The sequence below is a fragment of the Carassius gibelio genome, chromosome B17 (assembly GCF_023724105.1).
Source record: "Carassius gibelio isolate Cgi1373 ecotype wild population from Czech Republic chromosome B17, carGib1.2-hapl.c, whole genome shotgun sequence".
In the NCBI taxonomy this organism is placed as follows: Eukaryota; Metazoa; Chordata; class Actinopteri; order Cypriniformes; family Cyprinidae; genus Carassius; species Carassius gibelio.
This window is the reverse complement of record NC_068412.1, coordinates 28911442-28933242: the sequence shown is the minus strand read 5'-3', so window position 1 is coordinate 28933242 and position 21801 is coordinate 28911442. Positions and strand designations below refer to the sequence as shown.

General features: G+C 40.2%; 2 protein-coding genes and 1 long non-coding RNA gene across 4 annotated transcripts in view; 2 read left to right on the top strand and 1 right to left on the bottom strand.

Annotated features, from left to right (window-relative positions):
* The window catches only part of LOC127976795 (mitochondrial basic amino acids transporter-like), a 289596-nt gene extending 267869 nt beyond the window's left edge, over positions 1 to 21727 (top strand). For both annotated transcript variants that reach the window (XM_052581469.1, XM_052581470.1), the window contains exons 2-5: positions 16955 to 17017; positions 17836 to 17879; positions 19630 to 19713; positions 20258 to 21727. In XM_052581469.1, the coding sequence (XP_052437429.1) occupies positions 16984 to 17017; positions 17836 to 17879; positions 19630 to 19713; positions 20258 to 21004 (909 nt within the window). In that variant the 5' untranslated portion in view covers positions 16955 to 16983 and the 3' untranslated portion in view covers positions 21005 to 21727. The remainder of the gene's footprint in view (positions 1 to 16954; positions 17018 to 17835; positions 17880 to 19629; positions 19714 to 20257) is intronic.
* Positions 1099 to 8994, bottom strand: LOC127976801 (uncharacterized). The gene is made up of 2 exons (XR_008157930.1): positions 8784 to 8994; positions 1099 to 3959 (listed from the first exon to the last, which is right to left on the bottom strand). It is a non-coding gene; the product is annotated as an uncharacterized LOC127976801 (long non-coding RNA).
* On the top strand, positions 9153 to 13153 carry LOC127976792 (tryptophan--tRNA ligase, cytoplasmic). Its single transcript, XM_052581465.1, has 11 exons — positions 9153 to 9317; positions 9489 to 9584; positions 9845 to 10055; positions 10154 to 10262; positions 10706 to 10825; positions 10894 to 11076; positions 11175 to 11275; positions 11350 to 11462; positions 12368 to 12541; positions 12618 to 12758; positions 12879 to 13153. Exons 2-11 carry the CDS (start codon positions 9495 to 9497, stop codon positions 13035 to 13037), a joined length of 1401 nt encoding a protein of 466 aa, XP_052437425.1. The 5' UTR covers positions 9153 to 9317; positions 9489 to 9494; the 3' UTR covers positions 13038 to 13153.
* Positions 21728 to 21801: the final 74 nt, after the last annotated feature.

The window sequence follows — 21801 nt, the reverse complement described above, 5'->3', positions numbered from 1 at the left end:
TGCAGGTAGGGTGAGCTCGGCTTTCCTGGGAGGAGAAGGAGAGGTGGAGGTCCCTGGGTCTGTGCCTCTACTGCGGTAGTATTGGACATCACGCCTACATCTGTCCGGTAAAAGGCTAAGCCCGGTAGTAAGTATGAGGCTACTATCTGGTGGGATCTCTGCAGAGAAGACCTCATCATCATCTACGCTCCTCCCGGTAAGACTAAGATGGTCAGCACGACTTCCATACTTCTTTAATAAAGGATTGTTTACTTGCATTTGCTTCCTGTCCTTTGTGCGAACGTGACAGGTATGCATTGCATCTGCTGCCTTCTTATCCTCATGCTGTGATCAGCGGCAGCAATAATTGCATGCCAATGTGCATTGGCTTGTTTAGTTTACACTCGAAGTAGGTTGGTCATTAAATAATGTAGAATCTACATTTGTTTTTGTATTTCTGATGTTATATATTTTATCAGTGAATAAATTCATAAACTCATTATTATTAAACGCTGATGGAATATTACAATCAGGTGGCGTCTGGTTATTGGTTAATTTAGCCCCTGTGCTAAATAAAAACCTTGGATTGTTTTGGTTATTTTCAATCTATATATTTAATATATAAATAGAACTTTTATCTTTAGCCCTGAAGGCATTTTTAGATTAGTTTTTTTCAGAGTGGCATACACAAAAGTAATAACTCATAACTCCAAAACTGTAGCACAGAGAGTCAAAAGGTATTATTATTATTATTATTATTATTATTATTCCTTTATTTAACCAGGGGAAATCATAATGAGATCATATTCTCTTTTTCAAATGGTCCCTGGCCAGGAAAGGCAGCACTTAAAAATGTAAAAAAGAAGAATAGAATAAAAATAAAAAATAAATAAAGTATCAAATATCAAATTAATTGTTTGTGTCGAGTCTGTTGATTCTTTAGGAATAAGGTTTCCATTTCAAAATATTCACAATCATCTATCACTCTGTAACTGTGATAATGGACCAAGGAAATAAAAAATGGACTATAATGACTGTAAATTAAAAATGTACATACTACGAATATAAAATCTCCTTGTAGAGAGGATCCAGAGGAACTGGAGCAAAGAAGTCAAAAGACAAAGTCAAGTCACCTTTATTTATATAGCTCTTTAAACAAAATACATTGCGTCAAAGCAACTGAACAACATTCCTTAGGAAAACAGTGTGTCAATAATGCAGTTAAAGGCAGTTCATGATTGAATTTAGTGATGTCATCTCTGTTAAGTTTAAATAGTGTCTGTGCATTTATTTGCAATTGTGATAATAAAATCTCCATAATCATCGGGAAGGAGGAGGCGGGAACCGGCGCACAATCAAAATGAAACTTTAATAATCACGAAATAAACAAAACAGCGCATCAGCCCCTCACGGACGACTGATGCGCACAAATAAAAAGCAAACATAAAATAAAGCCCAGGCCTGGTCCTCTCTCGTCCTTCACTGTCGTCGCTCCAGTTTTATATCCTTCCATCTCCTACGTGGGACTCGAGACCGGCGGTGGGTCGCAGGTGTCGCTGATTTCCCAATCATTCCGCCGGCCTCACTCCTTGTTCCCACGTCCCTCGGCCCCGCCCCACTCGCCAAAGCAATCAAGTCAATGATATCGCTGTAAATGAAGGGACCCCAACTAAGCAAGCCAGAGGCGACAGCGTCAAGGAACCGAAACTCCATCGGTGACAGAATGGAGAAAAAAACCTTGGGAGAAACCAGACTCATTTGGGGGGTCAGTTCTCCTCTAACGAAACGAAAAAATAAGTCAGCCATATCACCCTGGAGCCCAAGACCGGTTTCCCACTGAAGCTAAGCAGGGCTGAGCCTGGTCAGTACCTGGATGGGAGACCTCCTGAGAAAACTAGGTTGCTGCTGGAAGAGGTGCTAGTGAGGCCAGCAGGGGGCGCTCACCCTGTGGTCTGTGTGGGTCCTAGCGCCCCAGTGTAGTGATGGGGATACTATACTGTCAACAAGCACCGTCCTTCGGATGAGACGTTAAACCGAGGTCCTGACTCTCTGTGGTCATTAAAAATCCCAGGATGTCTTTCGAAAAGAGTAGAGGTGTGTGACCTTGGCATCCTGGCTAAATTCGCCCATTAGCCTCTGACCATCATGGCCTCCTAACAATCCCCATATCCGCTGATTGGCTTCATCACTCTGTCTCCTCTCCACCAGTAAGCTGGTGTGTGGTGGGTGTTCTGGCGCACTATGGCTGCTGTCGCATCATCCAGGTGGATGCTGCACACTGGTGGTGGATGAGGAGATACCCCCTGACTATGTAAGCGCTTTGAGTGTCTAGAAAAGCGCCATATAAATGTAAGGAATTATTATTATAAGTTCAATTCCAGGCTGCAGCAAAGTCAGATTGTGCAGAAGAATTGTCACGGAGTGACTTCGAGGGCGGAACCGAAAGTGAGAGGAAAAGTTCCGCCCGGACCGAAATGTGTAAGCCCTCGTCACTTCCGGAAACTCCGGGCGGCCCGAATCAAGGGAAATCTTCAGCAGGTGGGTTCAATGACGTGGCGATCGCAGATGCGGCAGTTTGGACGCTGAAGGGAGTATAAAGAGAGCGTTGAAGATACAGGAAGGAGTGTTGTTTTGCTTCCCAAGGAACGCCACGAGTGAGACGGAGTGTTTTGGGCACTGGAGTATCGCGAAGCAGATGAGAGCAATTGTGAAGTCGCTAAGCGAATTGGAGGATTTAAATACGACTACTGGAACAGGTTTGCCATAGCGAAGTTTTGTGGAAAGAAGCCATACTCACCCGTGTCTGTTGTATGAAAGTCCCGCAGGAAAATAGTGCCATTGTGGAACAACGATAACACTTCCGGGTGTCTGTAAGAAGCTGGGGAGAGAAAGAAAGCAGGAGAAGATCAGCATCACGAAGACTGTGAGTACATTGGATTGTTTACATATCATTGTTCATACTTGGATATGGATAACTAATATCTGCTGGAGTGATTAATAGCTTGTTGAGCGCCCCATCGTGGAGGACGAGACGAGTGGGTGAGCCGAAGTAAAGTGGGGGTGAACAGATGTTATTTGGCTGTGGCTACACCGCAAAGTTTGGAGCATTTACCGTACCAGCGACTGTAAACTCCTCCAGGACGAAATCCGATCGGGTGTGGAGTACCGACCTTAAAAAAATCACTGAAGTGTGTGTAGTGCAGTGGGTGAGTCTGTCTTTGACGTGTGTACACCTGAAGTTTTGCAGTGCTGTGCCGTGTCTGGAAAGTCATTGATTTTGAATACGCTCTGTAAGCCCAGTTTGTTACTTACCTGTGCCCTCAGGGACTTGTGTGTTACCTCGTACTTACCTAGGAGGTCTATTGGAGTACAGGAGCTGTCCAGACGCTGGTGAAGTAAAACCCGAAGAGCAACGAATATAGGAACAAGGCATTTTTCTCCGTTTCACCCATTACTCATCGTGTGTTTCTGTTGCCTTCAGGAGAAGAGAAGGGCGCCACGGGAAATCAAGCCGATAAGGAAGGACCTAGGATCAGTCAGGAGATTGGTGGGAGTTCTGGAAAGGACGAAAGAGCCCTTTGCCCCCTCCCCTGGTGATCACTTACCTAACGACCTCCAGATTTCTCAGGCCCAGTCCCCTCCTGTCAAGAGACGAAGATCTAATTTTAGATTCCTCTTTCTCCTTCCCTAAATTATCTTTTTAAATAATTTAAATAAAGTTGTTTTAATTATCCTTAACTCTTCTCGTGTGTTTGGTCATTGGGGTGTTCTTGGGACCTCCTCGGGGTGGAAACTAGGAAGGGGCGTGACTCGAAACACCTGTGGTCCGCTCCGACCTGTGACAGAATCATCTGTTTCCTGTGGTCTTGTCCTGGTGCTCCTCTGAGACAAGGTCTTTACAGGGGATCTGTATCTGGGCTCTAGTTGTCCTGGTCTCCGCTGTCTTTCAGGCCAGTAGAGGTCCTTTCTAGGTGCTGATCCTGAACAAGAGAGAAACAGACTAATATTAGCATAGATGCCATTCTTCTAATGATGTAGCAAGTGAAGAGTAGCGGCCCTAGTACTGAGCCTTGAGGTACTCCATACTGCACTTGTGATCGATATGATATATCTTTATTCACTGCTACGAACTGATGGCGGTCATATAAGTAGGATTTAAACCATGCTAATGCACTTCCACTGATGCCAACAAAGTGTTCAAGTCTATGCAAAAGAATGTTGTGGTCAATTGTGTCAAACGCAGCACTAAGATCCAATAGCACTAATAGAGAGATACACCCACGATCAGATGATGAGAGCAGATCATTTGTAACTCTAAGGAGGAAGAGGAAAAGAGAAACGTTGAGTAAAACAGTAGAGCATGTCAGCTGATGGAAGAGCAGGAGATTGTTTTTAGGATAAGAAGGATAATTAAACTGATGTGAAAACCAGAAGATAATAATAAAAATATGAGAATGCTGAAAGAAATGAATGAGTTGGTAAACTTTTATTTGGAGTTGCAATCTCTTGCAGATGATATCAAATCTTTGAAATTACAAATGTCTGTTAAAAATCCAAACATTTAAAACCTTACACAGATAAAAACCTTAAAAGCCAGTAATGAGAAATATATGCAGTTAGAATTTGCTCAATAGTTAGAAAACTGTCAGGTATGTCAGTTAAAACTGCCACGAATGCCTGCTTTTTGCAAACTGTGCGATGATTGTACAAGGAAATGCATTTTGCAACTAAGTTACAATTGGAACTTTCTTTCTAAATGCTGTATTGTGATATGTTTTTCTCATAAAATAAATGATGCTATGCAGTTTAGAAACAGTTATTTGCTTAGCCTACGCCTTTAAGATGTTGTAACAGTTTAAGATTAAAACTAGAGATAGATTCATTCAAGATTAACTGGACTCTGACGGGAAGAAGTGCTGAAGTCTCTGTTGCATAAGAGCGATATTTTATATGGCCTTTGCTTGTGGGAAACAAAGATGTGAATAAAGGTTTTATGTGTATTTCTTTAGTCAGAATAATTATACAAACATAGAAAAGTTTTAAAATAGGAAAATGTTTAAATAGGAAAAAAACAACCTTTAGACATTCCCTATTTATCTGCTGATAGAATATAAAAAATAAACTTGTGCTCCAGGGAAATTGTATACATATATTTTATCTAATTTTGTATTAACTAAATAAGTTAGAAGGAAAATTATTAGTGAAGTTCCTCTTAATGTGTTCTTCAATTTTGATTTTGTGGTCATATGAAAAAATCATGAAAAGTTACAGCATTTGAAACCAAAGTAGTCTTTTACATTAGTACACTTGTAATTATGGCATTTGAACAAAGATGGCGGCCGGTCAGACAAAAGACAATGCTTTTATTCAATTCAATTCAATTCAGGTTTATTTGTATAGCGCTTCTTACAATACAAATCATTGCAAAGAAACTTTACAGAAAATTAAGTTTCTACAATATTTAGTCATAGTTTATCAGTGGTGACACAGTTTATGTGGATCTGACAGAAGTGTAGCGTAAAAACAGTTTTGGGAAGGTTTCTTCAGAAATGTAATAGGTTACAGATTACAAGTTATCCTATTTAAAATGTAATAGTAGTGTAACTTTGTAAATTACTTTGTTAATGTAATGTTACTGATTACCTTTGATTACTTTTTGATTCCTTTTCTTAATTTCTAATGAATGTTTATTTTCAACTGTTAATTATTTTGAACCATTTAGGTTTAACCTTACAGTAGAACTCAACACTGTTAGACTTTCACAATCCTTCATCACTTGAATTAAGATGATCACATCTGAACACATCCACCACAAAATCAGACTTTAGTTCTGCCTTTTACTTTGAGATTGATCTTAAATTTGATGCAGATTTGAAATAAGAAATAGTTTACTGATATTGTTTTTGAAATCAAATCTGTAGGATCATAGATAAACACGGGGAGGAGTCTTATGTCCTATATGTGGTTTTAATCTATCCTGTAGATAGTGTACTGTAAAAGAACAAACATACATTCTGCTTAAAACTCAGTAAAATACATCAACAATTCTAAACGTTTCAAAGGTTAAACACATTGTGCGTCACTAAACAAGGCACACCGTCTATTGTTATTATTATTATTATTATTATTGTATTGTCTTTATATCATTAAGTGTTCTTCTCACATGATTAGAAAAGTCTTTGGATGTGTTTGTGCCAAACAAGTCAGTCACTACTGATATCTTCTTCGATTCTAATAAAGCGACATCTCTGGTGCACGTTAACATCTACAATGTGTGTTTGTGCTAAACATCTTTGTTTCTCCACTTCTGCCAGATTTGTTAGATGGGCTAATACAAACATTTGAGAACTATGATGTTTGTTAAGGTTACAGAAAAATTAAAACATAACTTTTAAATAATCTGTATGCAAAACTAATTGGCTAAAACAAAACAAAAAATCACTGAATTATAAAATGCAAAAGTGTGTACGGCACACTTTTTTTTTCCACGAGAGACATTCGACTGATTTGTTTACATGTTGTTTTCAGATCAAGAGTTTTCTCTGATTGTGGTCAAACATGCAGCATGTTCCTATGAATTTATGAACAACTACAGCATAAAAACTATCGCCTCTACATATGGAGCACTTGTTAATTAAATAAATATGATAATAAAAGGAAAGTATAAAGTGGCCACGAGACACATGTCCTCGATCGTACTGTTTCTCTGTTACATGTACATCTATTTCATTAAAACACAAAGCTGTTCATTACAAGTTGTGTGTGGAAATACTATTTTCACTTTTTTCTTAGAATACACATAGAAATGCTTATCAGAAATGTTTGTCAGAATCATAGAATCTTCAAGTTTCTTCATACTTACACTGAGTCCACTTTAGAAAACAATTTATTATTTAGTGCATTTTAAAACTGTTAAATTAACCCAGTGTTGCATTATTAATAATGTACCATATTTTCCAGACTATAAGTCGCACTTTTATTCATAGTTTGGCTGGTCCTGCGACTTACAGTCAGGTGCAAATAATTTATCGAAATTAATTTGACATGAACCGAGAAAACATTACCGTCTACATCCACCGGAGGGCGCTGTGTGCTGCTCAGTTCTCCTGTAGTCTACCCTGAAGACATAGAGCGCCCTCTCGCGGCTGGAGACGGTCATGTTTTCTCTTGGTTCTTGGTTCTAATGCGATTTATATGTTTTTTTCCTCGTCATTACGTATTTTTGGACTGATGCGACGGAGCGACTGTCTGAAAAATATGGTACAAGGGTATATTTCATAAATGTGTTTTTGATTGTCTCCTTGTTATCAGTGCTTGTTACAGCCAAATGATGAACAAATGGTAAGGTTTAATGACAGAGACTCGCATGACGTGCAAATCTATGGTAAACCAAAACCATATATAATTTAATATAAGTAAATAATATACTTTGTTATACTGTAAGCAAGATAGTATTACATAAGCACGATGTCGGAGATAGAGACCTGCGCGGGAGGTATTTTTCCGTCCCGCTCCCGCCAGCAACCAATCAAGTGTTGTCCCGCTCCCACCTGCAAAATCCCGCGGGTAAACGTATAAATTTTCACTTCTATTTTTTTTAATACATTGCATATTCTGCCTGCTACTCTTGTTATTTTTTCACTTGTTCCCCGTTGAATATAAATAAAAAAAGAAACGGAAAATAAACAAAAGTTTCGTTTTATTTGGGTTTAATTAAATGGATGAACATGAACAAGGAACTTAGAACATATAAAGTAAAAAAGTAACAAATGTAAATAAAAAAATATACCTATAATAATTAGGCCATATAGCCTAATAAATTATATAATAAAAAAAACTGGATTTATTTCATGTTCAAAAGAAAAGTATGGGTCCTGAGCAATTCCTTCAAACGTTTAACACAAAATATCCTTATTCCTCAATAACAAAAGTTTAAATAAATGAATAAAAAGTAAATAAACTGAACTGACTAAAAAAAACCTCTCTATTTAATGTGCCCATGCAGGAATAGGATGTGGTTCACTGTTGAGAGCTTCAGTTTAATCCGTCTCTGCTCCAGTATGAAAGCCCTCTCTGATGGTGCGCTTGCTAACCTACATGGCGTGTTACTTTGCTTAATCTCGTAAATTCGTTTTTTCCACCACTGGAGGACATCATCCGGTCTGTGTGCTTCTAATCCATCCAATTTGACCTTTAAATATCTCGCTATTTCGGAATCGAATTAGGCTACACGTGGCTGTCTATGGTCTCTTCAGTATAATCCTCCCGCAAAGTCTATTTTATTTAATTGTATTATAAATAAAGGTTTATTTGTTTCTAGTTATTTTATTTTGTTAGATATTTCCACCAAATAATTGTATTTTTCCCGCAACCCGCACCCGCATTCACCCATCAAATACTGTCGCGCGGCACTCGGTCTCTAATCGGAGACAGCAATCCGGTGTTCGGAGATTTTAGGTGTTAGTGGGCGGAGCCTACATGAATATTCATAAGTTTCCTGTTTCGCGTTAAAGCGACTTTGAAAATATTAGTGCGTTGTCACTGAAATATAAACGATTTTCAAAAAGGTACGTTTTAGCGTAGAATGACATTATGTTTAGTGTATTGTTGTTTTTATTTATATTGTTAATATGCAAAATAATTTTCAGATTGTATTAAATACAATCTATAAATTCTATTAAACATGTAAAGCTACTATTTCTACAGTAAATAAAACCCCAAATGTATCTGGAGTTTATTGTAATTTATATTACCATCATTTAAAAGTAAAGCATCATAAGAAACTAAATGATCCATGAACTCACATAAAACGACGAATAACTAACTGTCCAGTCAAAGTTCGTAGTAAATATTGATCCGTCACGTCCATATCATAATATAAGTCTTCACATATTAGTTTAAACTCGTTTTTATGACTATTTGTTCTTGTTTAAATTATGAATATTCGCGTCTGTCGCGCAGGTGTTTGATTTGAAACCTCAGACAGCGAACACCGGAAGCGCGAATCTATGAGGAACTTCCGCACAAAATAAAAGTCTCGTTTTAAATCCGTGTCCGGGAGGAATTTACAGAAAAACTAATAGTCTCCATTAGATATTTGTATGTTTATAAAGCACACATCCTACATTAAACACCGCGATTGTATTAATGTTATCAAATTAGAACAGAGTATGACTGAAAGTGTTTTAAAAAATAGTTTTCACTGACATTTCCGTGTCTCGCACTTGACCGGAACTGCTGGATGTAGAGTGACTGATTCCCGTCGGGCAGTTTTCAGTGTGACGCGGCCGTAGTGTGTCTGATGCAAGCTGAATGAGTTAAATCACCAACACAAAACGGTGCGTTTATTTATTCCTCACTGTTATTTAATGCTGAAATGAACATGTTATTATCACTGGCGTGAGCGCTGATAATGACAGTGATTTCAGAGCGCTGTTTAAATGTTGAGCATATGTCGCGCGGCAGGCACATGTATCACAATATTACTAATCACATCCTCATCATTACAGGTGAAGATGTCAGATTTGAGCCCGATGGATCTGTACGAGAAGCTGACAGCTCAGGGAGAAACAGTGAGATCTCTGAAAGCTCAGAAGAGCCCCAAAGTGAGTCTGACACTGAAATAATAACGATCTTCAGCTCTCATGACACAAGACGTGATGATTGACATGTGATGAGATGTGATTATTGACATGTGATGTGATGTGATTATTGACATGTGATGAGATGTGATTATTGACATGTGATGTGATTATTGACATGTGATGAGATGTGATTATTGACATGTGATGTGATGACTGACATGTGACATGATGTGATTAATGACATGTGATGTGATAAGTGATGTGATTGTTTTCTTCTTCAGGCTGATGTGGACACGGCGGTGCAGCTGCTGCTGCAGATGAAGCTGGACTACAAGCGTGTCACCGGTCAGGACTATAAGGCTGGATGTCCTCCGGTGGACGGTGAGATGCTGGAGGATCACGGAGCAGCGCTGGAGGACGGAGATGATCAGGTGGATCCCTGGAGCGTCTCCTCCAGCAGCGCCAAAGGAGTCGACTACGATAAACTCATCGGTCAGTCCATGTAAAGTGGCAGATCTGCTGCAGCTCTGATTCCATGTATATGAGGTGTGATGAATAATGCATTAACGAGGTCACTCTGCTGCGGTCAGTGCGGTTCGGCAGCAGTAAGATCGATCAGGAGCTGGTGGACAGAATCGGCCGAGTCACAGGAAAAACACCGCACCGCTTCCTGCGCAGAGGAATCTTCTTCTCACACAGGTGTCTTCATCACACACCAGCACCGGACAGAGAATTATACACTAATAAATGTGTCTAAATAAATAATTAAATACAATAAAATATAGTAAAACATTTAGAAAAAAATAAGTAAATAGATTAAAAAAAATTATATATGAATTAATGATTAAAATACTAAAAAATATATTTAAATAGAATTAAAATTATATATTTTTTTAAACATTAAAATGAATTGTAAAGAGCTTCAAATAGACAAAATAATAGTAATACATATAAAAGTACAGTTCTATAGTGAGTAGCAAAAAGGTAATAATTATGTTACATAGTTAAAGTGAAATGATATATTAATAATATTTAAATGGTAATATTTTCCCCTCATTAATACTAGTTTGTGACAGTCTGAATGTGGTCGTGAGTGTGTAGTTGTGAATGTAAAGCTGTATTAAAGCTTGTGTGATCTTCAGGGACATGCATCAGATCCTGGACGCGTTCGAGAAGCAGAAGTCCTTCTATCTGTACACGGGTCGAGGGCCGTCCTCTGAGGCCATGCATGTGGGACACCTGATCCCCTTCATCTTCACCAAGTGAGTCTTCCTCAGTGAGGTTCAGCGGGGGGGGTGCGAGCGCTGATGTGTGTGTGTGTGTGTCACAGGTGGCTCCAGGACGTGTTTGACGTTCCTCTGGTCATTCAGATGACCGATGATGAGAAGTATCTGTGGAAGGATCTGTCTCTGGACGAGTGTCACCGGTACACAGTGGAGAACGCCAGAGACATCATCGCCTGCGGATTCGACGTCAACAAGACCTTCATCTTCTCTGACCTGGACTACATGGGGTAAACCCTCAGTGTATCGTGTAGTGTGTCAGTGCAGACAGCAGGTGGCGCTGTTTCTGATGACCGTGGAGATGCTGATGTCCTGTTTGTCCTGACAGAGCCAGTCCTGCGTTCTACAGGAACGTGGTGAAGGTCCAGAAGCACGTGACGTTTAACCAGGTCAAAGGCATCTTCGGCTTCACAGACAGCGACTGCATCGGTGAGAGCGTCTCTGTGACGGACGGGAGTGTGTGTGTGTGTGTGTGTGTGGGGTTTAATCGTGTGTTTCTGCAGGTAAGATCAGTTTCCCGGCCATCCAGGCGGCTCCGTCCTTCAGCAGCTCGTTCCCGCAGATCTTCGGCGAGCGGACGGACGTTCAGTGTCTGATCCCGTGTGCCATCGATCAGGTGAGACGCTCCGCTCCTGATCATGTGACGTCTGCTCCTCACCAGAGAATTATATCAGTTCAGCTCTGCTTACAGATTCCCAGCTTCCTTTCCAGTGTCTTAAAAAAATATAGTCAAACATTTAGATATCAAACATTTGTGACGGACGAGCACAAAACCAGTCATAAAGCTGAATAAATGATCTCTCCAGTGATGTGTGGTTTATTCGGAGGATGATATTTGTCTGAGATACAACTATCTGAAAATCTGGAATCTGAGGGAGCAAAAAAATCTAAATATTGAGAAAATCATCTTTAAAGTTGTTCAGATGAAGTTCTTAGCAATGCATATTACTAATCAAACATTAAGTTCTGATATATTTACAGTAGGAGATTTACTAAATATCTTCATGAACATGATCTTTACTTAATATCCTAATGATTTCTGTCATAAAAGAGAAATGTATAATTGTGACTCATACAGTGTATTGTTGTGTATTTCTCCAAATATCCGTCTGTGACACTGATGACTGCTTCTGTGGGTTGTATTTTTTCTGTGTTTCTTTTCGCAGAACATTTACGTTTTGACATTTACGCATGATTCTGGATAAATTTTTATTTATTTTTATTTTTAATCCGGTTGTAATTCTCTCCCAATTCTGAAAAAAACATTAGACATCTAAACAGAATCTCATGGAGTTGGAATGATTCAGTGACTCACTCAGGATTGACTCGTTTCATTACTGGATGAATCAGTGGGTTTGAACGAATCTCTTGAATGAATGATTCAAAGGCAAAAGCATATTTAACAGCCTCTTTTCATAATAATAATAATGAAATATAATAGAGGTAGGAAGTTTCGGATCATTTCCCATGTCACACTAGTGTAACTGGAGTTGATTTTGGGTTCCCATCCCTTCTCCTCAGGACCCGTATTTCCGGATGACGCGGGACGTGGCTCCTCGGATCGGTTATCCGAAGCCGGCTCTGCTTCACTCCACCTTCTTTCCGGCGCTCCAGGGAGCTCAGACCAAGATGAGCGCCAGCGACGCCAACTCCTCCATCTTCCTGACCGACTCGGCCAAACAGATCAAGAACAAGGTGCTGCTCGCCACCAGAGTGTGTTCACATCCTGTGAAGCTCAGACTGACTCTTCCTGTTCCTCTTCCTGTTCCAGATCAACAAACACGCCTTCTCCGGCGGGAAGGACACGGTCGAGGAGCACAGGAAGTGCGGTGGGAATCCAGACGTGGACGTGTCCTTCATGTACCTGAGCTTCTTCCTGGAAGACGATGATGAGCTGGAGAAGATCAGACAGGTGAGATCAGACGAACACACGAAAATATACTGATCTGAACCTTGTTTACAGGGTTAGGCTCATATTTGTTTATTATTAGAATTAAAACTGTATAACCAGCGAGTGAACTGTGTGTTTCAGGACTACAGCAGCGGTGCGCTGCTCACCGGAGAACTGAAGAAGAGTTTGATCGAGACGCTTCAGCCCATGATCGCCGCACATCAGGAGAGACGCAGACTCGTGACGGACGACATCGTCCAGCAGTTCATGAGCCCTCGCAAACTACACTTCAACCACTAGAGACTCGCAGATACACCTTCATCATCATCATCATCATCATCATCATCTTCATCATGCTGCTGTCGCGTCCTGTAAAGCTGATGCCACCTGTGACTAATAAATAATGACACACTGGTGTTTAATGTCATCATTACAGTACTGCATCAATCACAGTCCATCTGTAACACACACACACACATCTGACAGAAAGTGTGTTAATGTGGACGAGGGGTTTCTGATCAAACTCTTAGTGTAATAGTTCACCCATAAATGAACATTAGCTGCTCACTCTGAAGTTCATCTGAGATCAGGATGAGTGTGTGTCTTCATCAGGTTTGTAGAAATGTAGCACTGCATCAGTGTCTCATCAATGGATGCTCTGCAGTGAATGGGTGCCGTCAGAATGAGAGTCTGATAAAAACATCACAATAATCCACAGCACTCCAGTCCATCAGTGAACATCTGGAGAAGACAAAACCTGAAACACATCCAGCATTAAGATGATTTTAACTCAAACACATAGAGTCTATAATCCAGAATAACACTTCCTCCAGTGAAAGAGTGTTCTGGTCTGAATCAGGAGAGAAATCTGTTTCTTTGTTACACAAGATCAGATGATTACTGCACAGCTTTGGTGTTAATATCAGTTTCTGTAAACACCTCAGCCAATCAGATCCCAACCAGACAGACGGTTTATAAATGAACAGGTTTACTTATACTTTAACAACATAGCAGGATTATTTTCATGATAAAAAAACAGGCAACAAATAAATATGTAGCCTAAATAACCCTCTAAAGAAACAATTTACAAAAGGTGTTTAAAGTGTAGATTGGATTAAAAAAGAAAATTATGATAAAATAATCAAAAATTATTAGATCAAAGTCTGGCCTCACTTTATTAAAAATCTTTTCATGAATAGACCAAATGGAAAAGAGTTCTAGAAGAATTAAAACCAACAGATACTGTCAAACCAAACATGCTTAGCAATTAAAAGGAGTTATTTTAGAATCATCGAGATTATTATAACCAGTGCTTTAAGTGGCCCAAAAGAGATGCCGGTACTCTATTATACTCTATTATACTCTCTATTATACTCTATTATACTCTCTCTCTCGCTCTCTCTCTCTCTCTCTATATATATATATATTTTTTTTTTTTTTCTTTCTTCTTCTTTTGATGACATCCCCAGAGGTAACAACTACTATACTGAAGGGGTTTTATATACAGCAGTCAACAGACGAACTTATAAAAATTAATAAATCCTTTTATTAGTTTGTGGATTTGCTTGAGCTAGAAACAACTACTGAACATAAATAAAATGTGCAAAAGGATTTTGAAACAATACCCTTAGAAAGAGCTCCTGCATTACTGCATTAGCTTGCGTCTGACCTCATTCCGGTGTTGTGTGGTGTCAGCCAGCGAGTCATCTGATTCTGACCCTGTTCTTTTAGTACTCAGAGTCTGAAACCAGGAGAGCATGTTAAGTGTTGTTCACTTTATTAGTATTTTTACCAAGCCGACTGTACGCGTTTCACACACTCCCTGGCCACGTTGAGTTGTTGACACTGACAGCGGTAAAAGCGACGCATGCGCTCTTCACTTGTAAAACTCAAGGGTGTATGGGTAATGTAGTCTCTGCTCTCTGTGGGACGAATTAGGAAGGGTGCATTGTGAAGGGCGCTCTGAAAAGCCGCAGGCAGGCAAAGATTTAAACCTCTATCAAAACAGATGTCTAAATGAACGTACCAGTACAGTAAAAGCAGGTTCTGGGCGCACGGAGAGGTGATGGCACGCTCAAGAGATATATATCGAAGTGGCGGTACTGAGTACAGGTGCGTACCGGCCCACTTAAAGCACTGATTATAACTATTATAAGTACACAGCTAAAATAAAAATAAAAACAGTACACAGAATCTTGTAGATTACTATCTGCAACTAGACGGATGTACTGTTACTTCCTCTACAGTTAAAAATCTGGGTGTTATATTAGACAGCAACTTGTCTTTTGAAAACCATGAAAAACTGCATTCTTCCATCTTAGAAACATTGCCAAGCTACGAAACATGTTATCTGTTTCTGATGCAGAAAAGCTAGTTCATGCATTCATGACCTCTAGACTGGACTATTGTAATGCACTTCTAGGTGGTTGTCCTGCTTCTTCACTTACCTATAAGGCCCTAAATGGTTTAGCTCCTGCATACCTAACTAGCCTTCTACCGCGCTACAACCCATCACGCTCCCTAAGGTCACAAAATGCTGGAATTTTGGTAGTTCCTAGGATAGCAAAGTCCACTAAAGGAGGTAAAGCTCACATTTGGCTCCCAAACTTTGGAAAAGCCTTCCTGATAATGTTCAGGGTTCAGACACACTCTCAGTCATACCTTCACTTACTCACATTATTAGCACCTCTCTTCACACTGGTACATTTCCCTCGTGTAAGCCCACTGCTTAAAAAAACATCTATAAATCCAGTACTTCTAGAAAACATACATTGGTATCCCTTCTTTATTCATTGCAAACACACTTGAGCGGGCTGTGTTCAACCAGCTTTCTATGTTCCTTGTACAGAACAACCTCCTGGACAGCAACTAATCTGGCTTCAGAAGTGGCCACTCAACTGAGACTGCTCTGCTCTCGGTTACTGAAGCCCTGCGACTAGCAAGAGCAGCTTCAAAATCCTCGGTACTCATCTTACTGGACCTGTCTGCTGCTTCTGACACTGTTAATCACCAGATTCTCCTGTCCACCCTCAGAAAGATGGGAATCTCTGAAACTGCTCTCCTGTGGGTTAAGTCCTACCTCTCTGACAGATCCTTCAGTGTGTCTTGGAGGCGTGATGTTTCAAAGTCACACCACCTTGCTACTGGGGTTCCTCAAGGCTCAGTACTTGGACCACTTCTCTTCTCCATCTACATGACATCTTTAGGATCTGTCATTCAGAAGCATGGCTTTTCTTATCAATGCTACGCTGATGACACCTAACTCTACTTCTCATTCCAGCCTGATGACCCGACGGTAGCTGCTCGCATTTCAGCCTGTCTGAGGGACATCTCTAGCTGGATGAATGACCATCACCTTCAGCTTAACCTTACAAAGACTGAACTCCTGGTGATTCCAGCTAACCCATCGTTTCATCACAACTTCTCTATACAGCTGGATTCATCAACCATTACTCCTTCGAGGACAGACAGAGACCCAGGAGTTGTGATGGATCATCAGTTAAGCTTCACTGACCACATTGCTACAACGACCCGGTCCTGCAGGTTTGCCTTATACAACATTAGGAAGATTAGACCCTTCCTGTCAGAGCAAGCCACACAACTTCTTGTCCAAGCTCTTGTTCTCTCCAGACTGGACTATTGTAATGCTCTCCTGCTATCAAGCCTCTAGCCATTTTCAAAAAAACATCTGAAGACTCATCTTTTTCGCCAACACTTGACCAGCTACTAGCACTGACCTTTCATTGTCTATTCTATTCTTTATTTTGTATTGTGAAAACCGCTATCGAAATAAAATTGAATTTTAGTTTGTATTCTACTTTCAATTTAATTTCAGATATTTTGTTGTGCTTGTCGTTATTATTGTTTATTTTTAAGTACATCAATTTAAATGTTAACTTTCAGTTAAAATTCAGTTAATTTATTTTATTTTGTTACAAGTCGCAATATCTTTATAGTTAATTTACTTTTAGTTTAACCTGGCTCGGACTCTTCTTTCAGTCCTGTCAAGTCACCTTTATTTATTTAGCGCTTTAAAACAGATTGTGTCAAAGCAGGTATGATGATGATGATGATGATGATGGGGGTGTTTCTTCATCCTGGAGCTTCTATTGGTCACAGATGGACTTTCCCCTTCATATCAACTTCATTCAGTAAAAATAGCCGCACAGAAGCAGCAGCCGCTCCAGAGATCCACTGACCGCCGAACACACTCATCTTCATCTTCATCTTCATCTTCATCTGAGGAATGGCTCTGGACTTTGTTGCAGGATGCATGGGAGGTAAGACATGCTTCATTTGATCTGCACACACTCACTGAAACATTCAACACTGAGTCATTCAACACACAGAGTAAAGGAGAACTAATCTAGCCGCTGAAGTAGAGAATAACTCTAGTTAGACTGGTTACTGATTACCAGCTCACTGACTCCAGACATCTCTTCTGACTAATATCCCACGCCGGGATCCAACACAGTCATTAAATACTTTAATGTGATCATCAATGATTCTGATCCTCATGCATTTAATCTGAGTCAATCCTTCACATGCTGCCGAATCAAACGCTCATCCTGCACTGCAGAAGCTGATTCTCTTAGCGTTAGTCTTATTTTCTAGTATAAATATCTAAACGTTCTTGAATCAGGATGCATTTACTGGAAAATCATCTTGTTTTCTGAGAAGAAATATAATAATTGTGTTAGTTTTTGTTTAAAACAAGCAAATTTATCTACCAATGGGGCAAGACAAATAATCTGAATTCACAGGATAAACCAGATTATTTGTCTTGATAATTCATCCTGATTCAAGAATGTTTAGATATACTAGAAAACAAGACAATCGTTTGTAGCAGTGTGATGAGAGCTGCAGATGATCTGTGGTCTGCAGATGATGATGATGATTGTGTGATGTTTACACGGACCGGTCAAACAGCTCTTGCCTCATGCATGAATGACGCAGGTGTGGCGGGTCAAGGCTGAAGAGCTGACCTCAGACTCGTATCTCAAACACATTGCATCAGTCACTAGCAGCTCTGACACGTTCCTGATCACGATGACAGTGTTAAACAGCTTTAACTCACTCTCTGTCGTTCATGTTTCAGGAGCCGCAGGTGTGCTGGTCGGACATCCGTTTGATACGGTCAAGGTACGTCTGCTTTGACTGAACCAGAAGAACTCAGCAGAACTACTGACTGAGGGATCTCTGAGGAGCCTAAATACTGCTTCTACTTTTAAAAATAAAGGATCTTTATTAGTGGCTCCATCATAAAGAACCCTCAACATCCACATTTATAGAAAAAAAAAAAAAAGATTATTATTTTAAAAATTAAGAAAAATGTTTCTAGAATTATTATTTTTGTTGTTGAAAGTTTCTTTGGGGAAGGATAAATGTGACCCTGGACCACAAAACCAATCTTAGGGCGCTTGAGTAGTTTTAGCAATAGCAAAAAACCTGAAAAAAAAAAAAAAAAAATGTATGAGTCACAATTATACATTTCTCTTTTATGACAGAAATCATTAGGATATTAAGTAAAGATCATGTTCATGAAGATATTTAGTAAATCTCCTACTGTAAATATATCAGAACTTAATGTTTGATTAGTAATATGCATTGATAAGAACTTCATCTGAACAACTTTAAAGATGATTTTCTCAATATTTAGATTTTTTTGCTCCCTCAGATTCCAGATTTATTCAGCTTTTTTATTATAAAAACTGACCCTCGACAGGTTTTGTGCTCCAGGGTCACATGTTCATCTTGTGTGACACCACTGCAAAAAAACTGCTTTATTCTTAAGAGTGAATCTACTACTAAAGCTCATGTTAAACACCAAACACATGTGCAGAAACTGTCTTACAGAGTCAGTCAAGTCTGCTTCTGATTCATGATTTGACAAATAGCCATCTATTAGGTTGTATAATCAATAAAAATCTATTTAAAATGATAAATTGCATTAAAGGGGTCATATGACGGTGCTAAAAGAACATTATTTTGTGTATCTGGTGTAATGAAATGTGTTTATGTGGTTTAAGGTTCAAAAAACCTTATTTTCTACATTATTGTTTCTCCTCTATGCCCCATCTTTCTGAAACATGTTGATTTTTACAGAGCTCGTCGTTCTGAATAAGTGAGGTGAGCTCTGATTGGCCAGCTATCCAGTGCGTTGTGATTGGCTGAATGCCTCAAGCGTGTGACAGAAACATTCCTCACTGAACTGTGATGTGTGTCCCGGGGCACAGAGAAAAACAAAACAATAAAAGCCATTACAAACCAGACATTTGTTGCATCTATCGCAGACATAATTACTGATTATAATGACTTTTAATGCTTTGTGTATCACGCTGCGTAAACATAGAACCATGTCTGCATTTGTGATCAGAGCACCAACAACAAGACTCTACACTGCTCAAAACTCAAGTTTGAGTCATCAGTGGCACATTCTTTACATATGATAACATACAGACTGTGAGTCAGAAGCGCCAGACTGTCCTAGCAAAGCTGGTATATGACCCCTTAAATATTCCAATGTTTTAGCTGGAGGTTTGTGTGTTCCTGTACACAGATGTTACTTTGGATAAAAGCAGCTATCGAATGCATAACTGCCCAGTAACCCTCAAGACACTTTCCTTTAGAAGATATACCTGCATTAAAAAGCATCAACTGAGAGACAGAAGGCTCAGACTGTATTATGTAGAGTATTATGGTCTGTTATTGTCATTAGTTGTGTGTTTCTGTGAGTCACTGCCATAAAACCAACTCTTTTCTAAAACCCGGAGTGTTTCTGTACTAAAAGGCAAAGGGCATCACAAGCATCAGCAGCTGTAGATTCATCCACTTCTGTGTGTTTTCTGCTGTGTTTGATGTGTCTGATCACAGCAGGTGTAATGTTTTCTAGGTGCGACTGCAGGTCCAGAGCGTGGACAAGCCCCTGTACCGCGGCACCTATCACTGCTTCCAGTCCATCGTCCGCCAGGAGTCGGTCAGTACAGGGTTAATGACGAGGCTGGTTTACACTGATCATAAAGACTTGGGGAAAAAATTAAGAATTAAATTAAGAAAGTACAATGATATGCCAGTGGGGTAAGTACAGTTCTCTTGTTTTAAGAATATTTCACTTACTCCACTGGCAGATAATTTTACTAAGTTCACTAGAAACAAGACAAACATACTAAGATAAACCTTTGTAACCCTATTTCAGAGGGGGAACACATTTTGATGAAAAATTAAAGACACTTGGTTTAATGAAGATCCTTTAACATCCATGGAATCTTTATATTGGATTAAAAGAGTTTCCAAATGGTGGATTCTCAGTAATGCCATAGAAGAACCATTTCTGGTTCCCCAGAGACCCTACAAGTCAACATCTTGATAATCCAAAGAACCTTTTCCACTTTAAGGAATCTCCTATTAAGTTGAGGGCCTTGTTGATTCCATCGAGTGGTTTTTATGCAATATCCCAAAATGCACATGACAGTAGATGGATGGAAACATAGTCCCTGTGTTTGTTTGTGGTTTGGCTGCAGATGCGGGGTCTCTATAAGGGCATCGGATCACCCATGATGGGCCTGACCTTCATCAACGCCATCGTGTTCGGCGTGCAGGGGAACGCCATGCGTATGTTGGGTGTGGACACCCCTGTGCACCAGTTCCTGGCGGGCGCAGCGGCCGGACTCATCCAGTGTGTGATCTGCTGCCCGATGGAGCTGGCCAAGACACGCATGCAGATGCAGGGGACGGGCGAGAAGAGCGCCTCCAGGAGGATGTACAGGAACTCTCTGGACTGCCTGATCCGCATCCACCGGAAGGAGGGAGTCCGAGGGATAAACCGAGGAATGGTGACCACCGTCATCCGCGAGACGCCCGGCTTCGGCGTCTACTTCCTCACCTACGATACTCTGACGCGAGCGCTGGGCTGCGACGCCGACGACGGATACATCATTCCCAAGCTGCTCCTGGCGGGCGGCATGTCGGGAATGGCGTCCTGGATCTCCACGTATCCTGTGGACGTCATCAAGTCCCGCCTCCAGGCGGACGGAGTGGGCGGAGCCAACAGGTACGACGGCATCATGGACTGCGTGCGTCAGAGCTGGAGGAGAGAAGGATGGAGGGCCTTCACTCGAGGCCTGACCTCGACTCTCTTGAGAGCGTTTCCCGTCAACGCCACAACCTTCGCCACCGTCACGCTCTTCCTCATGTACATGCGCGAGGATGATGAGGGTGTGAAGGACTGCGAGGCGATGCGGCCGAGTCTGCAGCACAGCAGCCTGTGACTCAGAGACCTGGAGAAAGACTTGTGGTGTACCTTTAACAATGCAACAGCGTGTCACTGGGACAAACCTGTACCGTATTTACACCTAAAAGGTGAATATCATAAAGGTTATAAAGCTTCAAGTTCGTGGCTTCAGTTCCCAGAAAAAGCCGATGAAATGTAAACGTGTACTTTGAAAGCAATGCAAGTCGCTTTAGATAAAAGTGTCTGCATGAATGTAAATATTAGTACCTTAAAATACCAACATGTGCTCTTTGAAGACTACTATGCACTTTTTAGGACTAGAAAAAGGCAAGCTGTTGCAACCCTATAAGTACAATTTTTGCACATTTCCATTTAAACATAAAAGTAAATGCAAAGATAGAATAAAAAATTGATTCCACTATTTTAATCCAGATTAGCAAAACTAGATGAATGCACATGATCTTAAAAGATTGTTTGAGAAACGTCACATGTTCCCGTTTACACACACAGAGAGTCATTCTGGAATTATTTAATCTTTACATGCACCTTACACACGTGACTTTGACATGCCTGTAATTGACATATTTCTGTATATACAATATATTTGCATCATTTGTAGTTGTTCTCTGGTATTTGTATGAATGTAAAAGCTATGAGGGATTTCACAGACAGATTATTGATTGATGAAGCTCAAGGGAACAGTGTTACACAAAGACAGACAGCCTTCTGCCCTTCAACACACAATAAATATAGAAACACATTCATGATTATTTCTCTGATTATGAACTCACAAACACTCATGAATGAATGCGACGTGGCTCAACACCACAAACA